The sequence below is a fragment of the Notothenia rossii genome, assembly GCF_949606895.1.
Source record: "Notothenia rossii genome assembly, chromosome: 3".
Lineage (NCBI taxonomy): Eukaryota > Metazoa > Chordata > Actinopteri > Perciformes > Nototheniidae > Notothenia > Notothenia rossii.
This window is the reverse complement of record NC_136901.1, coordinates 58,972,966-58,988,968: the sequence shown is the minus strand read 5'-3', so window position 1 is coordinate 58,988,968 and position 16,003 is coordinate 58,972,966. Positions and strand designations below refer to the sequence as shown.

The 16,003-nt window shown below is 43.0% G+C and overlaps 1 protein-coding gene across 1 annotated transcript; it reads right to left on the bottom strand.

Annotated features, from left to right (window-relative positions):
- Window positions 1–6,745: 6,745 nt before the first annotated feature.
- rnf103 (ring finger protein 103) lies at window positions 6,746–15,985 on the bottom strand. Its single transcript, XM_079671854.1, has 7 exons — window positions 14,317–15,985; window positions 13,947–14,092; window positions 13,017–13,132; window positions 11,506–11,928; window positions 9,314–9,446; window positions 8,668–8,754; window positions 6,746–8,060 (listed from the first exon to the last, which is right to left on the bottom strand). Exons 1-7 carry the CDS (start codon window positions 14,540–14,542, stop codon window positions 7,050–7,052), a joined length of 2,142 nt encoding a protein of 713 aa, XP_079527980.1. The 5' UTR covers window positions 14,543–15,985; the 3' UTR covers window positions 6,746–7,049.
- Between the last annotated feature and the right edge of the window lie 18 nt (window positions 15,986–16,003).

The following is a 16,003-nucleotide window of genomic DNA, read 5'->3' as shown; positions in this document are numbered from 1 at the left end:
TAGAGGAGCAGAGCACAGAACAGAAGGGGGGGGGGGGCTCAACTCTGCTGGCGTCTGACTGGCTGGAGCTGTCTCGAGCCCAAAACACAAAACACACAACGACACACACACACACACACACACACACACACACACACACACACACACACACACACACACACACACACACACACACACACACACACACACACACACACACACACACACACACACACACACACACACACACACACACACACACACACACACACACAGCAAGTGGGAGACAGGGAGAGCAGGGCCGGTTAACCAATTTGCTGCCTATAGGCAATATTTTAGCTGGCGCCCCCCCCCCCCCCCCCCCCCCCCCTGCCAGAAAATCGTACAGTAGAAAAGATAAAAGTATCCAAGGAATACACAATAGAATAGACAAAATGGTAATGGAAATATACATCAAAAAGGCTTCAAATGTATTCAGTATTGTATGAACATGTTTTCATTGGGGTGTGGACGCCACATCCTCTAGGGGGGGTCCGGGGGTATGCTTCAAAATGTTTGAACATTTTAAAGTAAAATGCTAAAATCTGGTGCACTTTGAGCAGACTATTAGACTACTAGAGACTAGATTTAGGGCAGGGGTGGGGAACCTTTTTCCTCTCAAGGGCCATTTCAATTTTTTCAACATCCTCCGAGGGCTGTACAAATTATTGACCTCTGCTTAAAAATACTAAAATCACAGCCCATTCATTTGGCCTTTCTTTCATGCTGTGCAAAGAAAAAGCAACCTCTTAATCCAGATATCTCACCATGACTCACGTATGCACGTGCACGGTTGTGGCATGACCACCAAAACAGAAAGATATGGACACAAGATGTGTGCAAATGTATTTAGTTTCCTATCCATGTGAACATGATTTAAGAGGGGGGGGGGGACCTAACCTCCTCTATGGGGGTCTTGGGGGCATGCTCCCCCGGGAAGATTTTTTTTTAAATTTTGAAGTTAAAAGCATCAATCTGGTGCACTTTGAGCAAAATGAAGAGACCTATGGAAACGGATCTCAACACCCATTTGAAACAGAACTGTAAACAGATTTTCTTTTTCTTTATGGATATTTTACAAATCATCATTTTACAAACAACTTTTTTTTTACTTTCACATAGTATTTTATACCTGTTTACTTTATTCTCTTATTTTTTTTATAACTATAATGATCATATAAAGATGTGCCTTTATTTCACTGGTTGTAGAAAAAGCTTCTTATAGTCGTTAGCATAGCTAGCAAACCAGATGCTAATAACAACAAAGTTATTGACTGTATGAACAGTATGACAGATGAGCAGATCGCCACTGGGCTTTCAACTAAAGACACAGCCACGCAAAAAACTGCGGCATGTGTACAGCTCCTTATGGGTACTGCAATTTGCCGAGCGACGTTCTGGTGCTCTCTGGCAGAACTGCACCCCTGTCAGACGAGACATATACCACGTGCTGACACGTCACGGCCCGTCTACACTACAGGCATCGAAAAATGCTTTCAACGCTTCGCCCATTCACTTGAATGGGGTGACCTAGAAGATTTGTAATCTTCGCCGAACTGTATTTTGATTGGCCAGCAAGCGCTGGCCAATCAAACCGCGTGCAAGCTGGGAGAGCCAGACCGCAGTTCATATCCTCATATTCCAAACGAGATATTACGGTAGCAAATCACCCGGTTCTTTACGACCAGAACTATTTACCGGGATACAAACCGGAGGAACCAGGCATGGAGGGAGGTGGCAGAGACAGTGGGTGAAACTGGTAGGTTTTTCGCCTGTTTGGAGAGTTTATATCCAGTTTACTTCGTTTTAACATTGCTATTGCTTTGTATGTCGGGGGCGGGAGATTCATGTGATTGTTTGTTGGTCGCGTTGCTCGCAAAAAATCGCCAAGCTTCAGACACGCCCAGCTTCAAGAATTTTTGATGCCTGTAGTGTAGACGGGCCGTAGGCTCGTGTTGTGTCCAAGGACCCTGACCTTGGCCAGGAAAAACAGCCACTTGCTTGTTTAATTCTTTTGCGGTCTAGATTTCTTTTATTATTTTATTTTTTGCGTGTGTTTATAAATTACCTCGAGGGCCGTACCAAATGGTCTCGCGGGCCGTATACGGGCCTGAGGTTACCCACCCCTGATCTAGGGGGTACAACTCTAAACACCCATATGAAAAAGATTGGTTTACATTTTAATAACCAAATATGTGGACATAACCAATAACCTACCATAGCCAATAACAAATAAATGTAACTTATTTTTGTTGTTCATTCAATTAGTTAACATTTATTTATGCATATTTTTTTATCTCAAGTTTTAAATGATATTTTTGGTTTACTGTCCTATAGTATACATTGAAATGATTTTAAACCTGTTTATCGCAATAATTATAAAGGAGTGCCTTGGAAATATTTGTTTACACAAATTGCTTTTATCTCTCTCGCTCGCTCCCACGCCCACTTTGGCTGTGAGCTGCGGGCGCCTGATAAGCCAACACCTCCCACTTTCATCACTTACAGCGCCAATCGTACAGGGCAAGTGAAACGTGTAAACAGGGGGGAAAGGTTACTTAATTATGAATATTGTTACATCAAGGCCGAAAATTAGGATGAGCGCAAACGGTCAAAAATGTTTTTTTCCCCTCCCAGAGCTACCAGCTCAGCGCCCCCTGGATCTGGCGCCCTAGGCGACCACCTATGTCGCCTATGCCAAAAACCGGCCCTGAGGGAGAGTCTCGGTCAGTTACAGAAAGGTGTCGGCAGCGCCCCTTGTTGGAGAGACAAAAGCCTTCAAAGTCCCTCATCCATGCTGATCTGACTGATGACATTGTTCCATTTAGCCTACTGCCGCAGAACAATGTGTCAGCCATAAGCGTCATTTATACTGGGGATGCTGGGGACATGTCCCCTCCACTTTTGGAAGGGCCAGTTTCGTCCCCACCACTTTGCATTAGGATCATTTGTTAAAATGATCTGAAGATAGTTTGCACACAGAATTGTACACTTTGAGGTTTATTTGGACAAGAGAACATGTAGAGTCTGGAGGACTGTTCTCACATTCTGTCTGTACTTCTGGTAACCCAAGAGGTGCAGTTTGGACCTGAGACACATTTAATATTAGTGATCATTGAATAGAGAATAGCTTTGCTGCAGCGTAGCTTACTGCACTATTTCTCAAAAAAAGCATTGTAAGCATATGTATGTACAAATGTCTTGTTTGCGGGCCCTTAATGCAGTAGTGGTTTTTCAAATCTGAAAGTGTCCCCACCACTTTTTCTTACCAAGTGACGCCCAAGGCAAGCTGTAGGTCTAATGTTAAGTTTCTTCCGAAAATATTTAAAGCAATACAAAACTTCCCAAAACAAATCCAGTTACACTGAACAAAAATATAAATGCAACACTTTTGTTTTTGCTCCCATTTTCATGAGATGAACTCAAAGATCTAAAACATTTTCTAAAAATAACCATTTCTCTGTGATAGTGAGCACTTCTCCTTTGCCGAGATAATCCATCCCACCTCACAGGTGTGGTATATCAAGATGCTGATTAGACAGCATGATTATTGCACAGGTGTGCCAGGCTGGCCACAATAAAAGGCCACTCTGAAACGTGCAGTTTTGCTTTATTGGGGGGGTCTGGGGGGGGTCCGAAAACCCTAGGGTTAAACCCTAACCATAACCCTAACATGTCACCCATTGAGCATGTTTGGGAAGCTCTGGATCGACGTATACGACAGCGTGTTCCAGTTCCTGCCAATATCCAGCAACTTCGCACAGCCATTGAAGAGGAGTGGACCAACATTCCACAGTCCACAATCAACAACCTGATCAACTCTATGCGAAGTAGATGTTGCACTGCGTGAGGCAAATGGTGGTCACACCAGATACTGACTGGTTTTCGGACCCCCCCAGACCCCCAATAAAGCAAAACTGCACGTTTCAGAGTGGCCTTTTATTGTGGCCAGCCTAAGGCACACCTGTGCAATAATCATGCTGTCTAATCAGCATCTTGATATGCCACACCTGTGAGGTGGGATGGATTATCTCGGCAAAGGAGAAGTGCTCACTATCACAGATTTTTTCAGATTTCTGAACAATATTTGAGAGAAATGGTTATTTTGTGTATATAGAAAATGTTTTAGATCTTTGAGTTCATCTCATGAAAAATGGGAGCAAAAACAAAAGTGTTGCATTTATATTTTTGTTCAGTGTATTATTTTTCATGAATGGCGCCAAAAACTTTATAGGTTTACATTTTTGCAAAAGAGAGAAATGAGAACTACTTACCATCATTCAATCAGAGCTTTGTTTCTTCTCCTGAGGCGTTGAGTGGTGAAACTGTTTATGGTATAAGAAGTGAACTTTGGGTTTCTCATGATTGTGTTCTGTGCTGCTGAACGTCAGTTGGGGGGGGGGGGGGGGGGGGGGGGGGCTGACACACTGACAGCTTTTCTCCTGCACAACAGGCCCCCCATGGTGTCAAGGTGTCAGAGCCTGACTGAACCTCACATCCTGGCAGGCATCAATAGATTCATGAAGGGAAAAAACATGTATAAATCCATCCACGCTGAATACTTGTAGTAATGTAGCATCTGAAAGCTGTGATCTCGACAAATTCATTTTTAAAATCTCCAATCAACCTTCTGTATTGTTTAAGGTCAGTCATCATACAGCATTGATTGAATAATACCTCTGTTGTTGGAGCTGCATTAATTGTTTTTTTTGGTAAGCTCTAAACATGTCTGACATATCATACTCTAAAATGGACATGGTAAACACATCAGCAAAAAGAGGCCCATTCCCATAAGATTCAGAGCAACATGCTCATTCCATGGAAGTCCTGTGTGTTCACTTGATACACTCCAATACTCACTATCCTTTTAGCTCTGCTTTGGTCTCCACCAGCTCCTGTAGAACATATATGTATCTGGATCTGCTTTATTCTCCTCTTTAGTCACCAGCTCTCAATGACTCTGCTGTTTGTAGGTTTATTAGAATTCTTCACTGAAACTGCTGCTGGAAACATGGTCGATAAAAGCACTTTAAATTAAAAGCAACAATCTAAAGAGGCTATAATGCTGACTACATGAAATAAGTCCCTAACAGCACTGAGCAGTGTTTGTAGTTGGTTAGTGCTGTAGCAGCCCTCAGACTGCTCTCCTGAGCTTCTCAAAGTCACATGCAGAGGCCTCAGGTGGTTGGTGGAGCCCACTCACGTCTAAAATGTATTATATTAAAAAGTGTCTTTTTTTAAATACATTATTTGTTTCAAAAACATTTCTGGCTGATATGTCCCTGAATTATAATTGTTGTATTCCAAAAATGTGGCCACATGTCCGAGTACTCTGGTGCAGACTTGACATGCAGACCCAATGGAGACAAAATAGTAAAAGGTGCATCAGACTTGCCCTTGTCTTGCTTTGAGTCGGCAGATGCGCCACTGCATAGACTTAACAACTTCTAGAATGTGAAGTGAAACCTTGAGGTTTAATGCAAATCAGGTGGCTATTGGGCTTGAATGTAATTTGGAGATGAGTACGTAAATCTTGGGCACAGTCAGAATACAATGAATGATGACTGTTGTATATTGGTTCCGAGTGATCAAACACAGATTTAGCATTGAATTTGATTGGATGTGATAGGGCAGAATTAAGGCAGAAAATATTAATAGGTGTAGACCAGGAAACTTGTTTAAGCACATTCAAAATAAATACTTATACAGAAATGAAGATTCTGGGGAGTTGCCAGTATGGTGACGTCAATACCTTCAGAAATGTTAAACACATTCATTCAGTCAGTCATAACACAGGATGTAGTTCGTACAATTGTCTTGTGATTCAGTTACTACAAAGTGTGCTTGTTTACTCTGGATAAAGAACCCATGGTGAGTGGGCTGTCATAGTTTCACTGTCTGCTGATAGCAGCCAGTATATTGCCTCCAACATTAGGAGCTGATTTATGGCTTTATGACAACAGGATCCCACCACCTGTCTTTTTAACTTCTCTACTTTCCAACCTGGACTCAGTGTCCCCATGTTTATATGTATTAATGGGGACAACATGTACAATAACAATAACAGTCTGCAATGTAATCGCTCGATAAGTGTCAGACAACATTATAGTAAGAGAAATACAATGTTTAGTTCTACATTTTGCTTCTCTGGTCTGTTTGTTATTGAGTCATGTGACTTGTTGCTAGAAGACACTGGCTGAAAGCTGGTGTCAAGCCAAGGTTATCAGATGTGTTGAAGTACAAAGAGCTTAGCAAAGTGTTGATTTGAAATGTAATGGCAGAATATTTAGACGATTTCCTTAATGCAATTGCAACACAAGATTTCAGAAAAAGACTTCTCCCTTAGACGGTCCTGTTCATGATGTAGTCAGGCTTTTATATTACAATCAGGCCTTTCCGTGGCAGGAGCAAGCATTCTTGGACGTAAATTGAGGTCGCGGAAAAGCCCAAAGCGATTAATTGGAGTTCGTTTAGTGACTGCTGGCTGCAGCACTCTCTCTCGATACTGAACCAATTTCAAAAATATTAGGCCCGTTAGTCATTATGACATGTGAAAAAAAGGTCCAGTTTAAAAATATCTAAGTAAGCCTTCCCATTCCCAACTTTATCAAAAGCAACCTGTTATAATATCAGACACAGTCTCAGTGAGCTCTGAGCCAATGAACAATGAGAGTAGAGAGGACACATGAAGCAGAGCTGGGCCATATGAAGAAAAACAAATATCACCTTATTTTTCACCAAATATTTCAATTTGTTTTTACTGTTGACTATTGGGGGCTTCACAAATGATTTACACAATGACATTTTTGATAAATAATGAGGTTATAATGATTAAGTGGGTAAAGTAAACAGCTGAAATCTCTTTTTAGTTCATAGAATGACATCCATTCACTGCAATAGAGCCTTCAAAAACTAGGAAAACACACTTATATATTACGATATAAGATATTACCATAGCCAAAATGTAAGACAATATCTAGGCTGATCAATTTAACATCGATACGCAGCCCTAACGAAGTAAGACGTATGCATCAGTCCTGCAGGGTGTTTCCCGTGGAGCTTCTGATTGCAGCCCCCTGCAGCTTCTTCTTGTAGCTGGGCCAGCGACACACCGGGCAGCAGTGTCTGCCGGAGGCCAGCCACACCACGATGCACTGCTGGTGGAACACGTGGCCGCAGGGCAGGGCCATCAGCAGCTCCTCACTCACAAAGTTCTCCAGACACACCACGCACTCCAGACACTGCAGGACATCACAGGGCCACACCGACCAATCACAGTGCTGATAGTTGGAGATGTCTTCGGATGTCAGGCTGCCGTCCTCAACCGTCCTGTCAGCTAATGGTGAGCTTCTGTTCCCATGACGACAGCAGAGTGGTGATGCATCAGCACACACACACTCACAGCTACTGCTGGGGTCTGTGTTTGTGTGTACACACAAATGTTTACCGCTGTCCTGACTGCTCAATGAGCTCTCGTGTTTCTTGCAGCTGTTTGGAGATCTGATGGGAACTGCATCCAACTGCTTCATGCTCTCTGTGTCTGAATGTGAACTATCCGTCTCTTCATCCAGCTTTACACCCCCCCCCTCTCCTCTGTCCGGACCAGCAGCTCTGAACCTCCAGGTTGGCAGGGTGTCAATATACTCCATGTTTACTAATGGGCGCAGCCAGAGATCAGGGAAAGCCAAACGCTCTAATAAAAAGTTGGGGTCGACCTCCCAGTCTGAGTAGTCAGATGGGACCTGCTGCAGCGCTGCGATTGGGTGGAGCAGATAGGAAGTGTACCAGTCCCACAGATTGGACAGCCACTCCAGGTTTGTGGTGCTGTCCTCTTGGCTCCTCACGCCACAGCGGCGTTTCTTTTCAAAGTAGTCGACGAGCAGGCCGTGAGCCAGGTAGGTGGACAGGAAGAGGGCTGGGTGGGAGGAGTAGAAGGTCCAGTCAGCTCTCACCAGGCTGGCCAGGGTGGTGGTGTCAGCATACCGGAGCAGCTTCAGACTGTAACCGTACAGAGAGTCCAGGTAGGGCAGCTGGAGGAGAGCCTGAAGGAGGGACCAATCACTGATTAGTGATCAATACTATCAATTCAACTCAAGTTCAGTCAATAGTGAGGCTGGTATAATCCCCTGACCAAAGGAAAAGATAGAACCCACTGAAATCAGGACAACCACTAAGCCATGGTTCATATCAGCAGACACACCTTGTGAATAGCAAAGTCAAATGTTTTTTAGTGATTTTTAAATGTCAAAAGTAGCTCGAACAAGACCTCCAATCTTTTTTTACTGATACCCCTGACTCAAATTGGCTTCTGTTGGAAGCGAGGGGTTCACATACTTTTCCCAAACTACACTGAATGTTTGAATAAACTATTCAATAAGGACAAGAACAAACCAATCAATTGTGTGCTATTAGTTAAAATGGATTGTGTCTGTCTGTAATTGTGACTAAGATGAAGATCAGATCACATTTATTGACCAATTAATGCATAAAACCAGGACATTCCAAAGGGCTCTCATACTTTCTCTTGCCACTGTACATGCTCATTCACAAAAGGATCTTGCCCATGGACACATTAAAGCCCCTCTATCTCCAGAGCAACATAATGTATCAACTGAAGTTAGTTGTTGTTGGGTATGAAGGATTTCCTACCAGAACAGGAAGCCAGGACCCCAGCAGTATAGAGTTGTATGTTCCAAGTGTTCGGATCAGAACTACAAATCTTTTCACGGTTGCTCCCTGTCCATGAAAATGAAAACATGTTAAAAGTGAACTGGACAAAAAATACAGAACTAACTGGACATTTCCTCTCTCTGTCTAACACTCTGTATAAGGTGTCTCATACATTGTGAAATAACTATCCAGAAGATTGAAATACAAAGCAGTAACACAGTGTAGTAAAACTGCATAAACTATATACATGTTGACTAGTGTTAGGTAGTTTCATTTGCAAAGGTGCACCATATTTTCAAACTTGATCATGTCAAATAGAAAGTAGGTCAAGTGGCTCATGTAGCTCTGCACCTGATCTCTCCAGCCAGAGTGGGGGACTAGTCTACAGCATGGGAAGGCAAATGCAGAAGAATGACGCAGAAAAGGCCAAATTTGACAGCTTTTGTTCCGCCTGTAAGTTGCATGCATGCTTTTTTCACTTGCTGTTATGTTCTTTTGGTATTCATAAATACGCTAGTAATCTGTGTCTTTTGGAAAGAGATGGAAAAATGAAGAGGTAAGGTTCCCATAGACCAATGAGCCATTTGTCTAAATTGTACTTAAGTACGTTGCTTGATTAAGTGACCTGTGTAATGAAGGGGTCCATCCAGGCCAGCAGGTTAATCAGGACCAGACTGAGGACAAATAGATCGTTGACCTCCGGCTGGACCCCGCGCAGGAACGTATCCATAGCAGCCAGGGACAGGAACTCCCCGATACTGAAGAGAGGAGGGGAGGAGAGAAGGAAGAGAAGCAAAGGCAAGGCAAGTTGATTTATATAGCACCTTTCAACACAAGGAAATTCAAAGTGCGTTACAACAATGAAAGACATTAAGAAAATGGCATTTAAAAAGTCATTAAAAAGCAAAGATAATAAAATAAACATTAAAAGAAAAAATACATGGATAAAAGTTACAGTGCAGTTTAAGATGTGAATAGTTCAATTAAAAGCAGCGGCAAAAAGAAAAGTCTTCAGCCTGGATTTAAAAGTAGTCAGAGCTGCAGCGGACCTGCAGGTTTCTGGGAGTTTGTTCCAGATATTTGGAGCATAATAACTGAACGCTGCTTTACTATGTTTAGTTCTGACTCTGGGGACAGAAAGCTGACCAGTCCCTGAAGACCTGAGAGATCTGGATGGTTCATCATTTAGCAGGAGGTCAGAAATGTATTTTGGGCCTAAACCATTCAATGCTTTATAAACCAGCAGCAGTATTTTGAAATCAGTTCTTTGACAGACGGGAAGCCAGTGTAAAGACTTCAGAACTGGACTGATCCACTTTCTTAGTGTTAGTGAGGAACCAGTGTAAAGACTTCAGAACTGGACTTACCACTTTCTTAGTGTTAGTGAGGAACCAGTGTAAAGACTTCAGAACTGGACTGATCCACTTTCTTAGTGTTAGTGAGGAACCAGTGTAAAGACTTCAGAACTGGACTGATCCACTTTCTTAGTGTTAGTGAGGAACCCGTGTAAAGACTTCAGAACTGGACTGATCCACGTTCTTAGTGTTAGTGAGGAACCAGTGTAAAGACTTCAGAACTGGACTGATCCACTTTCTTAGTGTTAGTGAGGAACCAGTGTAAAGACTTCAGAACTGGACTGATCCTCTTTCTTAGTGTCAGTGAGGAACCAGTGTAAAGACTTCAGAACTGGACTGATCCACTTTCTTAGTGTTAGTGAGGAACCAGTGTAAAGACTTCAGAACTGGAATGATCCACTTTCTTAGTGTTAGTCAGGAACCAGTGTAAAGACTTCAGAACTGGACTGATCCACTTTCTTAGTGTTAGTGAGGAACCAGTGTAAAGACTTCAGAACTGGACTGATCCACTTTCTTAGTGTTAGTGAGGAACCAGTGTAAAGACTTCAGAACTGGACTGATCCACTTTCTTAGTGTTAGTGAGGAACCAGTGTAAAGACTTCAGAACTGGACTGATCCACTTTCATAGTGTTAGTGAGGAACCAGTGTAAAGACTTCAGAACTGGACTGATCCACTTTCTTAGTGTTAGTGAGGAACCAGTGTAAAGACTTCAGAACTGGACTGATCCACTTTCTTAGTGTTAGTGAGGAACCAGTGTAAAGACTTCAGAACTGGACTGATCCACTTTCATAGTGTTAGTGAGGAACCAGTGTAAAGACTTCAGAACAGGACTGATCCACTTTCATAGTGTTAGTGAGGAACCAGTGTAAAGACTTCAGAACAGGACTGATCCACTTTCATAGTGTTAGTGAGGAGGAGCCAATCTGCCTTGGCTTCAAAAATCATTACCAGACAATTGAAGAAAATATGAAGAAGAGTAAAGAAGAGGTGGAGACAAAGAGCAGAAAAGGAAGGAAGAGGGGTGAAGAAGACAAAAACATACTTTATTAATCTCCAACAGGGAAATTACTTTTTTTAAATGTTGGTGTTTACACACATGTAGGATAGGGGAGGTGTCAGAGTGAAAGGGCAGCCAGCTCGCCGGAGCAGGTGGGGGGCCTTGCTCAAGGGCACCTTGGCAGGGCCCAGGAGGTGAACTGGAACCTCTCCAGCTACCAGTCCACACTCCGTAGAGGAGAAGTTAAGGATAGGAGTGAAGGAGAGGAGGAGTGAAGGGGTGGAGTGAATGAAGGAGGGGAGAAGTGAAGGAGGAGTGAAGGGGGGGGAGTGAAGGAGGAGAGGAGTGAAGGAGAGGAGAAGACAAAAAGAAGAAGAGTGAAGGAGAAATGGAGAGGAGTGGAACAAATTGTATTACTTTTTATGTACAATAACTCATTAGAATATAAAATGTTTAATCTGCACCTGCTGCCATAGCGATAGATGCCCTCAGGCATCTTGAGAATGTAGGCGGGGCTCTGTGTCACATCTATCTCTGATAGGCTGCTGTGGTTTTCCCAGTGATGTACATCCACGAAAACAAACTCGATCCTTCCAGTAAACTTCACGGACAGCGCAGAGAAGAAGGCGGGGGGCTGGGGCAGGCAGGCGAACAGGAACATCTTCACCGGGTGGGCGGGGTCAGAGCGCCACTCCTCCACCAGCTGCTCAGACTGATGCAGTGTTTTGATTCGATGAGCCACATGTGAGGTCATCCAGCGGAAGATGTGTTCAGGTTCAATGCGACGGCCATTGTATTCTTTAAGCATGACTTTGCCCTTTGATGCTGAAGTCTGAGGAACGGACATGATGAGAGTGGAGCGCTGCCAGCCACGCTTGATACAGGACCTGGTGACAGAGCAGAGAGGCACCATGTCAGTATACAATCACACACCTACTCTCCTACAGACAGGAAGACATAATGTGTGGAAGCTGACAACTGCTGGATGGTTCCCTCCCCCCGCGCCCCCGCCCCCGCCCCACACTGACAGCCCCACATCAATGGTCCTGTTCATCACTTGGTTTAAAACATGGCAGGTTGCCGACACAAACAAAAGAAGAAATATCGGGCTTTTTCATATATTATTTCTGTTGCCCAGTGGATGGTCTTTCTAATGCAACAACTCTTACAGTATGAGGTGACACTGTGATACTGAAATAGATATACGGGAGATTGCTGTATGTGAATGAGGAGAAGACAGAGTGTGTGAATGAAGGCAAACTGAAATGGTTTGAAGTCTTCATTCATTACAAACTGGCCTATTTTTGGTCAGCTACTTTTTATATTACACATATGGGGAGGAATCAATCAGCAATCAGATAAATGGAGTGGAGTAAATAAATACAATATTTACGTTCCAATTTAAAAAAAAATGTAAGTTAGGTAGATTTCTCAAAATTCTAGTTAAGCAGCCATCCACGGCGCCATCTTAGTTGTTCGCATCAGCAGATACCAAAGCAAATTCCTTGCATGTGTTAACGTACCTGGCAATAAACTTGGTTCTGATTCTGAGCCCTTAAATATTTGAGTAGCTGTCCACGACGAATTCATGATGATGCCGTAGCATCCCCTATAGCTTTCCTAAGTTTGGCAGACCTATAGTCAATACAAAATCAAATGGTATCAACCGACAATGGAATTACATACAGGATTTATGGTCGGACTAAAATGTGCCTTATTTTTTCAGTAATGGCGATAGCATCTTCTACTTAATACTGAACTTGTGGCATTTGAATTTTGTCTATAGCTCAAATATCTCATTAGCTAGTTTTACTACAAAAAGAAAACCTTCAGAGGTAGAGAAAGATGAACATTAGAACATCTCAAACAAATAAGAAGAAATGTAATTGTCTTACTAACACAATTGCTCCACATGCTTCTGCCAGATGAGCATTATGTGTCATTATGTGAATTTGAAGTAGGCCCTGCATCCCACCTGTAATCATTAGAGCAGTTGAAGGTTCCAGTTCTGATCCCAAACTGAGACACTTTCTGCACCATCTTCCCCCAGTTAGACTGACTGAGCAGGGCCTCCCGGTCCTTGGCAATGACCTGCAGGTTAACGGGACAGGACAGGGTCACACAGCTAATACCAAACAATGTTCTATTTCCTACAACCATGAATGACAGAAGTGGTTTAACACCTGATTGCAGAAAATAGACTGTAGACACATGTAGCAGTTAAATGTTCTGCCCCACTCATGAATGGATCTGAAGTTCGTCATACATTCTTTGCCACGGAATGAAATGATTACATTACTGCCTTAACTGTTGTCTGATAGAGTATGCAACAGTTAGTGAAATGCCTAAAATATGAAATAAAGTACCACTAATCAAGGGTGTTCACTTTCTTGGATATGAGCTCTTGATACTACCATGTGATTCACATCAGCATACATCGTCTGGGAGAGATACAGATATGACTTTAATGCTGATCATATCACTGCAATAAACAGAGTAAAAGAGACGTTTAGGATGCTCTGTGACCGCATTAAGCTACTTGCACTGTAGCAGTAACAACACAGAATTATACAGAGCGCATTCTCTCTGTGGGGGGGGCGCCACAAGCTGCCGGGATGTCCCGGAGGAAGGTGGCTAGTGGCTCTAGAGCTTTGCAGCACTTTGCCCTCTCTCCCCGCTCCTTGGGGCCACTGTGCACAATGTAAATTGTCCACAGTGCATCAAGGCTCTGTGGAGATATTGCAACCACCCGACCCATCTTCATACCAGGGATGGCAATTTAAAGCAAAAATGCTATTTCATAATCATTGTTGAAGACTATTTCATCTCCACTCATCTAGTAATATAATATGTGTACCTAGATGCGTACAATACATTCATATCTCCTACTATTGAGTGTTATTACCTGCACCAGCCATATCCCATCTTTAGTGTCCTCCACTAACTCATAGAAGTGCATCTCTCCACTGAAGATGGTGCTGCCGTCTCCTGCCTCCGTCTGCTCCTTCTCCTTCTTCATGGCTGAGTACAGCTCTCCATGTGTCAGCTCTCCTGTGGGACCAGAGTTACAAAGAGTTAGACTTATACACCCAGATCCTAAAGTGAAACATGTTTCTGAATGTTTTAGTCTCATATGTGTAAAGTCAGTATAGAAGAATGGTTTGTTTTTGTTAAGAAGTTCTGCATTTAGAGGTTATTTTTTACAGTAAAATCGTTTATTAAAGCATTTTCCAAAATGTCTCAACATAAAATATTTTGTGTAACTGTATGATTACCTGATTTCTCTACCAGCTCGCTGACATCCTTCTTCTCGGCCAGGCCGGAGTAAGGCAGTCCCCTGCTCTCCAGGATGGTCTTCAGCTTCTTGTAGCTGAGGCTCACGGGGTCCACCAGGTGGGTGGAGAACATCCCAGTCTCATACCAGACCACTGCCTCAAAGAGCCTCGCTAGCATAAACAACACCATAAAATACAAGAGCAAGAAGAACAGCTTTATCCACATCTTGTAGCTGTCCGGGATCGCTGCTGAAAGTCACAGTCATAGGCTTCCGACAACCAAAACAGACATTAGCTCAACATGGAGGAGTGTAGGCCGGTCGCACTGTCCTCACCGTCCGGCTTAGAGGGGCTAACCCTGACCGTCCACTGCCTTCACCACTTGTTTACATGAATGGTGACAGCTAGCTGGTTAGCTTAGCATCGTAAGTAGGCCTCGACACTGAGCAGTCTGTCAAACAAAACAGACAGTATCCGCTGCACGCGCGGCATTTCCAGCGGCCTGTCAGTAGCGCGTGACCCGTTGCTGCTGTGCTTGCGGATTTTCATCAAAAAGTGACAGTAATGACCGAACTGTTTACTGCTGCGATCAGCTGGTGCATATAGCAGCCACGTCACATCCGGTTCCACAGCTATAAACAAGCAACAACATCGAAACTAATTAAATGTCAACAATGAGGTTCTAAATCTGGGTTCCACTTCAAAGTCACCACACACGTGTTCAGTCAAATGTGATAACAGCGTTAACCTCAGCACGTGCTCTATATGTTCAACTCCAGTGGAGCAATACTGCTCAGATATTTGACTGAGATTGATATAGCCTGCCCTATTACATCACCGGACTACATATATTGGTGCATTAATGTGTTCAGCATCTAACTTCGCTGCTGGAATGGGGGAGCCCATTTTAAATACTTGAAATACAGCTGTAGCTTAACTTATTAATGCAGTGGGTTGCAATGATTCTTAAACATGTAGGCCTATAAAGGAACTAGTAACTAAAGCTGGTAATTAAATGTAGTGGTGGACAAAGTACAATATCTGGCACATAGACGGAGGGGGAACAGAGAGAGCTGAGTAACAAGAATGAAATATTATTAATAGCTGATTAAAAATAATGAGCTGCCTATCTTCCATTTCAGCTCTTCATATTAGGCTACAACCCTATCACAGCTGTCCTGTGATCAGTCAGATGACCTAATAATAACTACCTTACGTCAGGGGGGTCCAAACTAAGGCTGCGGGGCCAACTGTGGCCCGTGGACCCTTTTGAATTGGCTAATTGAAAAAGTATAGGCTAATGGAATATGGCCCACACATGAAACTCAGAATGAATGTGTCAATAGGCCCAATTTGTCAAATAAATTCAGTGCAGATACCACTGTCAAGTGTCTTTGAGCACCTGAAAAAGCGTTCAAAATCAAATGTATTATCATGACTAAATCTAGTCGATTAAAGTTGAAAACATTTTTCTAACAAACCTTAGTTGATCAAAAAAGCAGAAAAACGTATTTCCATAACTTGAAATAGACCCTCTATTTTCTTAAAGCATATTCTAGTATCAAGCATTATTTACCTACAGTTGATTGATTTTGCCAACTTATAACTTAATTTATGAGGCAGTATACCTCACCTCTAGGGGCCCAGCCGTCAGTGTGTTTTTCTCTATATGGCCCTCAATGGAAAC

Bases quoted from the DNA above. Each gene is read 5' to 3' on its own strand.
- rnf103 (XM_079671854.1), bottom strand. From the start codon at position 14,542: ATGTGGATAAAGCTGTTCTTCTTGCTCTTGTATTTTATGGTGTTGTTT. The intron at 14,093-14,316 runs GTAATCATACAG...CTGGTCCCACAG, and splicing joins CGAGCTGGTAGAGAAATCAG to GAGAGCTGACACATGGAGAG. The intron at 8,755-9,313 runs GTCACTTAATCA...TTTCATGGACAG, and splicing joins TGGACCCCTTCATTACACAG to GGAGCAACCGTGAAAAGATT.